General features: G+C 42.4%; 1 protein-coding gene across 1 annotated transcript in view; it reads left to right on the plus strand.

Moving 5' to 3' along the window:
• Nucleotides 1-10871, plus strand: part of LOC134204614 (uncharacterized protein DDB_G0287625-like) — a gene marked incomplete at its 5' end in the record, with an annotated part of 153448 nt that extends 142577 nt beyond the window's left edge. The window contains one exon of the mRNA XM_062679411.1: nucleotides 9381-10871. Coding sequence (XP_062535395.1) covers nucleotides 9381-9390 — 10 coding nt within the window. The remainder of the gene's footprint in view (nucleotides 1-9380) is intronic.
• Nucleotides 10872-11237: the final 366 nt, after the last annotated feature.

Genomic DNA, 11237 nt, shown 5'->3' on the forward strand with positions numbered 1-11237 from the left:
CCGTAGTAAAACTCAAAATAAATTGCACTATGAATTAGGCTTCGCTTTGATTGTAGGCCAATAACTATAAAATACTCTGCTATGGACTAGAGCCACCGAGATAATGTGGAGATTTCGCGTTTCTAAAACTCAGAAAACCCGGAATCCGCACAATAAATCAATATTTAAATATAAATAGGATTTGAGGGAACAGTATCGGTAGTGTTTTCTTATTCATTTTAACATTCGGCTTCTCCAAACCTAGCTCACCACATTTACAGAAGGTAGCTATTGTATTTTTTTATGCAAAAAAAATCAATGCGAAATCGGCAAATGCGTTGTGCGCCTGTTTAGAGTGAGGTATCAATTTTCTATAAGAAAAAAAAGTTAAATGAGATCTAGCGGAACTCAAAGTTTGACCTTAAACGCGAAAGCCTCAATAGTCTCATATCTCAGAAACAGGTGGCGCGTCAGCTTGCTGATTGGAGCTTTGACGAAGCATACGGCTAGGGATGATTAAATTGTTACAAAGTTGTGCCTCTCTTTAATAGTGTCCACCAGTCGAGTACCGAGAACGGCTGCCATCAACTCTAGCCGTGGGATAGTACACGGTTCCAACTTGCATCTGTAAATACGTGCAGTTGTAAAGATTCGTACGTGAAATCATCTTTGGGAGGACTCTATACGATTCCTAGAACCCGTTCGGTGTCTGTCCTTTTATCACTTCGCTCATTTGTGTTTCACCCAGCTGTTGCAGAGCCACCGAGGAATTGGACACCCAAGGAATTCCACCTGAGTAATTCTCGCTGAAACCGGGCCACTATTTGCACAAGGTTCTTAAAAATGCCTAAATTTATATTCTTTCGAAAGCTTTCGGCGAGTATATTAAGGATCCGAGTTAAATTCATCAGAAAGTTGGACCCCTCGTTAGTTATACACGAAATCATTTTAATGGACCCCTCGATTTTTGTCAATTCTTGACTTACCGAAACTGTCATAACTCCAACATTTCTCAACCGATCATAGAGATCAGCATATCGTTGGAAAGAGGAAGAGTGTATCCTTCTGTAGAGGGATTCATATTTCTGATGAATTTAACTCGGATCCTTAATATACTCGCCGAAAGCTTTCAAAAGAATATAAATTTAGGCATTTTTAAGAACCTCGTGCAAATAGTGGACCGGTTTCAGCGAGCATTACTCACCTGATCGATCCACCTTGCCCGCTGCGCACCTCGCCTTCTTGTGCCCGTCGGATCGTTGTCGAGAACCATTTTCACCGGGTTATTGTCCGACATTCTGGCTACCTGCCAGGCCCACCGCATTTTATTGAAAATTGTACCACTCGTGTTAATCCCTGCTCTTCGTATTACCCCTTCCAAAGCGATGTCGAATAGCAGACACGAAATACCATCACCTTGCCGTAACCCTCTGCGGGTTTCGAACAGACTCGAGAATGCCCCTGAAACTCGAACTACGCACATCACCCGATCCATCGTCGCTTTGATCAACCGTGTCAGTTTATCCGGAAATCCATGTTCGTGCATTAGCTGCCATAGCTGGTCCCGATCGATTGTATCATATCACGGTTGAAATGAAGTCGATGAATAGATGATGTTTGGGCACGTTGTATTCGCGGCATTTCTGCAGTACTTGGCGAATGGCGAACACCTGGTCCGTGGTGGAGCGTTCGCCCATAAAACCCGCCTGGTACTGCCCCACGAACTCCCTTGCAATTGGTGCTAGTCGACGGCATAAAATTTGGGAGAGTACCTTGTAGGCGGCGTTCAGCAATGTGATTGCGCGGTAGTTGCTATAATCCAGCTTATCGCCCTTTGTAGATGGGACACACGACAGGAAGTTTTACAGCGTGTGCGCTATCGAAATAGTCATCCACGTAGTGTTCCTTGGCAACTGCTATCGATGCTTTCGGAAACTGTGACTCACAGTGGCGTTATTATGCTTTACGAACACTTTTTGACTGGGTGAACAGGTCGCACCGAATATAGCGCAATCCATTACGAAAACTTGTCCGAAAAACAAAGAAAACTTTGCGCTTGTCTGTCCTCGGGTCGAATCTCCCGGATGTCAGCACCAAAACCTATACCATGTTCTCGAAATTGGCAGATGACAGATGAATTTTAGAGCCATAGACGGTCATCCTAGCTTAGATCTCACAGCGTTTGGTTCCCCTGGTTTTCCAATCTGCGACTCTATATTTTAAACCTACAAGAATCTTCGGTGGCTCCATTTCATAATCTACCACCGGAAGATCCTGTAGGTGTTGATAGGGTGCCAATAGAATGAATGGGAAAAAATTTGTCATCGTATTTCAAAAAACGACATTGCTCACAAGTTTCATTACCCCAAAATATGACCCCATGCAAAATTTGAGCTCAATCGGACATGATTTAGGGGTGCTTAAAATTCATCAAAATTTTGAAATGTTTACCCATTAAAATTTTCCCAAGGGGGGACCAAAGTTAGTTATGGATCCTGTACACCTCCGGTGGTGCAAAGGGCCGACTTGAAAGATCTCCATCCTGAGCGATGCCCGGCTATCGCTTTAACCTGTTGCCAGGTTAGATTTCGGTCGACTTCTTTTATTTCTTTATTGAGGCTTCTCCGCCATGAGCCTCTGGGTCTGCCTCTGCTGCGATGTCCCGCTGGGTTCCAGTCTAATGCTTGCTTACAGATTTCGTTTCCGCCCCTACGTAGAGTGTGGCCGACCCAGCCCCACTTCCGATCCCGAATTTCTGTTGTTATCGGCCTCTGGTGACAACGACGATGGAGCTCGTTGTTTGAGATCCAGTTGTGAGGCCACCAGGCCCGAATTATATACCGCAGGCATCTGTTAATGAACACCTGCAGCCGTTGAGTGTTCTCCACTGATACACACCATGTTTCGCTAGCGTATAACAGCACAGATTTCACGTTAGAGTTGAAAATTCGTATATAAAGGAAAAGTCAAAAATCGAATTTTTGTTTTTGATACCAAATGACTTAAAAATGCATGAAACATCGAGACCTGATGTAATTTTTAAAAAAATTCAAAGAAATCGATTTTTTCACTTAGAACATTTTTAGGAATTTTTTTCAGATGATGGCAATTTTTTTCATCGAATTTTAATACCGGACGATACGCAAACGTTTTCGTAGCCAAAAATATCCCCTTATGCAAAATTTGAGCTAAATCGGACATAATTTTGCCCGGAGGTGAACTAGCCTTGGGCTAAAAACCTCTTTAATAAAGATTATAATAATAATAATGACATGATTTAGGGGTGCTTAAAATTAATCAAAAAAAACTTTTTTTTCTCACAAGGGGGAAATAATTTTTTGGTTTTTGATGCCAAAGGACTCAAAATGCATGAAACTTTGATAATTATGTTTGAGCTTCATCGGACATAATTCAGGGGTGCTCAAAATCTTGCTATCAAAGTTTTGAATTTTTTGTAACATTGAAAACTCTTGAGATCAGATCTACGGTGAAAATTATCAGATTGCTAGGCAATGTTTATTAAACCGAGGTTTATTTATCACGTTTATTATTACGAGGAACCGCATGAATTCAAAACACAACGTGTGAAGATCAAGATACAAAAAAATCAAAATTTTGATGTGTCCGATGGAGTTCAAATTTTGCGTGAGGGCAAATTTTAGAGCTTAGGAAATGTTCGCGTAACGTCCGGTTTTTAAATTCGATGAAAAATTGTTTTCACCATAAGACATTTTTTCGAAGTTCCAAAAAAGTCGATTTTTTTCAAAAGAATAAATCTCAAAGTTTCATGCATTTTGAGTCCTTTGGCATCAAAAAACAATAAAATTATTTCCCCCTTGTGAGAAAAAAAAACTTTTGATTAATTTTGAGCACCCCTAAATCATATCCGATTTAGCTCAAATTTTGCATAGAGAGTTATTTTTGACGTTTGCGTATCGTCCGGTGTTAAAGTTCGATGAAAAAATTGTTCATCATCTGAAAAAAATTCCAAGTCACAAAAATGTTCCAAGATAAAAAATCGATCTTCTTAAAAAAAAAAAAATTATGAAATAGCAACATCACTAGCATTTCTAACGATTTCGGACAGAAAATCAGATAGAGTGCGGGGCATCATTCTTGTGATCTGCCTTTTGTGTCTTACTCATTTCATTTTGGTGCTAGCCGGAAGTTTCTCCACCAACTCCTGTATCACCAACGGGTTTATCAAAGGGGTCCTGCAGATTGAACGCCTCCAAATGATCAATTAGCTGTTGCACAACCATCCCTAATGTGATAAACGTATTCATGCGATCAGCTTTCGGCGCTTTTACCTTCCGCGTTTTGGCCAATAGCATATCCAGCAATTGTTCTCCTGGTCGACCGTATAGCATCCTTATGTGGGGTACCGCAGACGGTAACAGTAGTCGACTTCGCACTGCTTCTAATGCCTTGCCATTTAGACTCTTTTGTCATTCATTCATTTATTTAGTCTACCTCTAAACAGATAACACTGAATCAACAATTTGACGCCACAATACACGGTTCGAGGCCGCATCTCTCCATCCTCGGATACGCCCCACGCTCGCCAAGTCGTTTTGCACCTGTTCTGCCCATCTCGCTCGCTGCGCTCCACGCCGTCTCGTACCTGCCGGATCGGAAGCGAACACCATCGTTGCAGGGTTGCTGTCCGGCATTCTTGCAACATGTCCTGCCCATCGTACCCTTCCGGCTTTAGCTAATTTCTGGATACTGGGTTCGCCATAGAGTTGGGCGAGCTCATGGTTCATTCTTCGCCGTCACACACCGTCTTCTTGCACACCGCCAAAGATGGTCCTAAGCACCCGTCTCTCGAATATTCCGAGTGCTTGAAAGTCCTCCTCGAGCATTGTCCATGTTTCATGTCCGTAGAGGACAACCGGTCTTATTAGCGTCTTGTACATGACACATTTGGTGCGGTGGCGATTCTTTTTTGACCGCAGTTTCTTCTGGAGCCCGTAGTAGGCCCGACTTCCACAGATGATGCGCCTTCGTATTTCACGACTGACATTGTTATCAGCCGTTATCAAGGATCCGAGGTAGACGAATTCCTCGACCACCTCGAAGGTATCCCCGTCTATCGTAAAACTGTTTCCCAGGCGAGCCCTGTCACGCTCGGTTCCGCCCACAAGCATATACTTTGTCTTTGACGCATTCACCACCAGTCCAACTTTTGTTACTTCACGTTTCAGGCGGGTGTACAGTTCTGCCACCTTTGCAAATGTTCGGCCGACAATGTCCATGTCCACGCGAAGCAAATAAATTGACTGGATCTGTTGAAAATCGTACACCGGCTGTTACATCCGGCTCTCCGCATGACAACTTCTAGCGCAATGTTGAACAACAGGCACGAAAGTCCATCACCTTGTCTTAGTCCCCGGCGCGATTCGAACGAACTGGAGTGTTCGCCCGAAATCTTCACAAAGTTTTGCACACCATCCACCGTCTGGTAAGCTTCCCAGGGAAGCTGTTCTCGTCCATAATTTTCCATAGCTCTACGCGGTCTATACTGTCGTATGCCGCCTTGAAATCAACGAACAGATGGTGCGTTGGGACCTGGTATTCACGGCATTTTTGAAGGATTTGCCGTACAGTAAAGATCTGGTCCGTTGTCGAGCGGCCGTCAACGAAGCCGGCTTGATAACTTTCCACGAACTCGTTCACTAATGGTGACAGACGATGGAAGATGATCTGGGATATCACTTTGTAGGCGGCATTAAGGATGGTGATCGCTCGAAAGTTCTCACACTCCAGCTTGTCGCCTTTCTTGTAGATGGGGCATATAACCCCTTCCTTCCACTCCTCCGGTAGCTGTTCAGTTTCCCAGAATCTGACTATCAATTTGTGCAGGCAAGTGGCTAGCTTTTCCGGGCCCATCTTGATGAGCTCAGCTCCGATACCATCCTTACCAGCTGCTTTATTGGTCTTTAGCTGTTGGATGGCATCCTTAACTTCCCTCAAGGTGGGGGCTGTTTGGCTTCCATCGTCCGCTGAACTGACGTAGTCATCTGCTCCGCTGCTTTGATTTTCACTGCCTGTACTCTCAGCGCCATTCAAATATTCCTCGTTTCCACATTTCGATCACCACATGTTCGTCCGTCAATATGCTCCCATCCTTATCCCCGAATATTTCGGCTCGCGGCACGAAGCCTTTGCGGGATGCGTTGAGCTTCTGATAGAACTTGCGTGTTTCTTGAGAACGGCACAGCTGTTCCATCTCCTCGCACTCCGCTTCTTGCAGGCGGCGTTTCTTCTCCTGAAAAAGGCGGGTCTGCTGTCTCCGCTTCCGTCTATAACGTTCCAGGTTCTGCCGGAAACCTTGCTGCAGCGCGACCGCCCGCGCCGCGTCCTTCTCCTCCAGAATCTGTCTGCACTCTTCGTTGAACCAATCGTTCCGTCGACTTCGTCCCATATACACGACGTTGTTCTCCGCTGCGTCGTTAATGGCTGCTTTGACTGTATTCCAGCAGTCCTCAAGAGGGGCCCCATCGAGCTCACCCTCTTTCGGCAACGCTGCCTCGAGATACTGCGCGTATGCAGTGGCGACATCAGGTTGCGGCGGTCGTCGGTACCGAACATTGTTGATGACGGATAGTTTTGGGCGCAGTTTAACCATCACCAGATAGTGGTCAGAGTCTATGTTAGCGCCACGATATGTCCTGACGTAGGTAATGTCGAAGAAGTGCCGTCCATCAATCAGGTCGATTTGTGATTCTGTCTGCAGTGGTGATCTCCAGGTGTACCGATACGGAAGGCTGTGTTGGAAGTAGGTGCTGCGAATGGCCATATTCTTGGAGGCAGCGAAATCAATAAGTCGTAGGCCGTTTTCGTTCGTCAGCCGGTGAGCGCTGAACTTTCCAATAGTCGGTCTAAACTCCTCCTCTTGGCCAACCTGAGCGTTCAAATCTCCTATGATGATTTGGACGTCGTGGCTTGGGCAGCTGTCGTACTCACGTGCCAGCTACGCGTAGAATGCGTCCTTATCATCATCGGTGCTTCCGAAGTATGGGCTATGGACGTTGATTATGCTGAAGTTGAAGAACCGGCCTTTGATCCGATCACCATCCTTTGATCCTGCACATTCTTTCATTGATCGGCCACCACCCGATCACGCGCCTTTGCATATCGCCCATCACTATGAAAGCTGTTCTCAGCTCGTGTTTGTTGCCGCAGCTCTGGTAGATGATATGATTACCTCTAAACGTGCTCGACGATAGTTCTACTAAAAAAATCTCTGAGACGAAAAAGTGGTGAAACGAAAAAAGAATTTCGTCCGATAGGCACGATTTTCGTTTCTCTTCCAAGGATAGCTCTGCAGAAAATTGTTGAAGGGTGAAACATGTTTCTCACCTTAAATAACAAAGAATCTTCCTTGGCCCGAAAATCACTTGCATTGGTCTCATCGAAACGGAAACTACGTTGCAGATTAGCAAAAGTACAACATGCTTTTGTGGTCTCCAACGTCTTTTATTTCATGAGTAAACCTTTTATTTACATGGCAAAAAACAATAAAAAATTAATTATTTTTATCGATAGAATGACACTGACATTCATGGAAAGATGTAGCATAAAAGTTATTTAGTAGTCCCATATAGGGGAACTGGGGGGCCCTCCTTAGCCGTGCGGTAAGACGCGCGGCTACAAAGCAATACCATGCTGAGGGTGGCTGGGTTCGATTCCCGGTGCCGGTCTAGGCAATTTTCGGATTGGAAATTGCGGTCTAGGCAATTTTCGGATTGGAAATTGTCTCGACTTCCCTGGGCATAAAAGTATCATCGTGCTAGCCTCATGATATACGAATGCAAACATGGTAACTTGGCTTAGAAACCTCGCAGTTAATAACTGTGGAAGTGCTTGATGAACACTAAGCTTCGAGGCGGCTCTGTCCCAGTGTGGGGATGTAATGCCATTAAGAAGAAGAAGATAGGGGAACTGGAACTGTCCCGATCTCCATATCTCATCGCCATACAGCACCAATTTTGTCGCTTCTTTCTGTCAACATTCGTGCTCACTGCCAAAAAAAAAATCACAAGTTTTGCTGCTGAAAAAAATCACATCAATTTGATTTGTTTTTAATGGAATGAATATTGGAGCCATGAGATGAATTCTCTATATTAAATTTTAAAATGCGAATAAAAGTAGTTCCAACGCTGGCAGGGCAACATTCCGAAAAATTCCGAAACACTTCCCGAATAATTGCCGAAGATTTTTTCGTGGAAGTTCAGTCTAGTGGAAACTCTCAAGAATTTCCAGTTGGATTTCTCAATAATGACCCTTAGAATTGTCGAATATTTCCCCTGTTTAATTAAATGAAATTTCTAAAACATACTTTTTTGTGAAGATTTGGACGAAGTGCCTATGGAAACTTGAATTGCATCCGGAGCGACGCCGAAAACATCATTATGAAAGTGGTTTTTGGTGCTTTTCAAATACAGCGGCTTCACTGACCCAGAAGTGACTTTTTGACCACTGCTTGTATTCATTTTATTGCAATATCGAATTAGTTTCGTGTACAGTTTGCCATAATTTGTGACATATGCACAGATTGCATTAAGTAAACGGCAGGCCCTTGCATTGGGTCTCCGGTCACGAGGAAATAAGAACTGGTTATGTGTTTGTGTCTACATTGAATCTAATATTACACTCCCCCATCGAGAAGTAAAATGTTGCATACTTCGACAACTTCAGCAACCTTACTGAAAAATACGGTCAAAGACGAGTCCAGGACCCTCCACATTTAGCGCATCTAGACTGACGCACTAACCATCTGGACTATATACCAGATGAGGAAAGACGCGACCAAAGGCAATCATAATCCACGTTCCATGCTATGTGGATGTGATAATTATAATATAATCCTAAGTGTGAAGGGTTACAGGGATAGCAATGTGTGATACGAGTGGACTAAGCACCATGCAAATTTGTGTTATTTTTCGTCATCAAGCTAAATGTAATCGGGAAGATAGTTTGGGTTAAAGTTATATTGTTATACACTATTCATATATTGTTCTAGGAGAAGCCAACAAGATTCGTTTAGATATCACAATACTAAATAAAGAAAAACAGACTATTCTCTTAAGTTTTGTTTGTTCATGGATATAAAATCTGTTGAATTTAAAATAACCAATTCCACCGAATCCACCATTGAAATGAAAATCGCTCCGTTTCAGCTTCGTGGTCAGCCAATGGTTTATTAAAATTGCACATTAAACAAATTTTAATTAAAAAAAATGATCCCCGTCCCCACGACCATAAACTGTTTCCCATATGAGCGAACATAATTGTCACCAAGTGGCCAGCTAACCGTTTTTAATTCCGTCCATTTTTTTTTCTCTTTCTCCTCTCGTTTTCTTTTTTCTCCCCATTATTGATTCACGTAATTACAGGGCACAGTAATTGTTGGCGAAATGAGTACCGAACTGTAGACAGCGGCCAAACAATGCCAGTCACCGCAGAGCTGGCAGACCACGTGGCCCCGGGTTCGGTGACGGGTTCGTATCCGGAAGCGTCACATCTCCTCCCCACCAGTGGCACGCGGCAATCGGTGAGGATAATGTAACAAGAACTGGAGAAATCAATTCCATGGAGCCGCGTGATAGCTTAGCGACGATTCGGTTCCATTTTATATGCACGCTAATACCAGGATGGAACAAATTTGAGGCACTTGTACTTTTTAGGGTTTTATTGAAGGTTTTTTGTCATTGTTCATTAAAATTGAAGCTCAATCGATTATAATCATAAGAAAGTGTGGAATCTGAATTATTTTGCAAACATAAATCTACAAATTAAATTGAAATGAAAACTATTCAAATCTTGTTGGAAAAGTTAGTTGGTTACCAATTTGATTCTCGTATTTCACTGTGCAATTATGGCCTCTATCTGTCCAATCATTCCTCTGTAAACCATGAACAGCTTTTACTGTTTCTCCTGTGCCTTTCCATAGATTACGGTCCCACGTATTGTGCAAAACGTAATCGATTGAGCTGGAATTAGAAAATGCTATTATAGAACTCAAATGGAACGGGAACCTCAAGTTTGGACCATCCTAAAAGAATACGTGTAACATATGTATGCAACCTCTACTCCTATTAAACCTAGGGCATAGGAAACAGTTGAATTAAAGCGGAAATAAATTCAAAGTGTTGTGTTGTACTTTTAAGCCTTTTGACACAATAACCAAAACCCGTCGTGTACATCTGCTGCAGTTATCAACCGAAGAATATTAAGATGAAAGAAGAAAATGTAGCAAAAAACCATAAAGTAGATGTTTGATGTTGAATGTTTCTCGCTAAACGCTTCTTTAGGTGTGTTTTTAGGAATGTTTACTTTTAGGAGAATTTTAAATGTGTATTCCCAATCCGGTGAACTTCTTTTTCGCTGCACATGTCTATACTCCCTCACACACCCCCGGTATAAATAAATCGTTCATACAACTGCAATTACGTACCAAATACTAAAGTTTTAGTAAAAAAAAACTACATTTTTATATATATGAATAAGAAGTATACATGTATTAATCGTCAGCGTTACTGCCTGAAGTGTATCGAAACGACTGGTATATGCACCTCTCTGTCATCGTTTTTAATATGAACATGGAATCTTCTACACCTATGATATGTCTCGGTGTTGATTCAGATAAAAAAAAAATTTTAAAAACGCTACTCTTCTCAATCTAATGTGTCGATCATTGGAAAAAAGATCCAATATTTTACAAGAATCTCACACATCTGATCGGTGATCAAAAAATACATTTTAAATCAAAACCAATACCAGAACACAAAGATGGCCACACGAAATCAAATTCTACTTCCAAACCTCTGAACTGATGGTACCGAGTGAAAATTTATTCAAATAAATGATACACGTTTATTTACGAAGATGTGCCGCTGTAGTTGTTAATTATCCGAAATGCCATTGTCCAGTTTTGTGTTAAGTCTTATTAGAAAAACGAAATACATTTATAAGTAAATAAGATTAACATGACTTTCAAAACAATTTGATGCAAAACTTTTATAACCTTTAATATCACCAAGCTTCAATCCCTATTGTATTTAAATTTTGGATTGCATAAATACATACTGCGACGCACTAAAACGGGCTTGGTGGTCGTATGGCTACCACTTCTGCCTTATACGCAGGAGGTTGTGGGTTTGATCCCAGGAACGTTCCGTCCCTCCTCTGTATCTTTCCATACATTTCTCATGTTCTAGCAATTGCTAGAACTGGCAATGGGCTTATTGATT

This window comes from Armigeres subalbatus, unplaced genomic scaffold, assembly GCF_024139115.2.
Source record: "Armigeres subalbatus isolate Guangzhou_Male unplaced genomic scaffold, GZ_Asu_2 Contig750, whole genome shotgun sequence".
NCBI lineage: Eukaryota > Metazoa > Arthropoda > Insecta > Diptera > Culicidae > Armigeres > Armigeres subalbatus.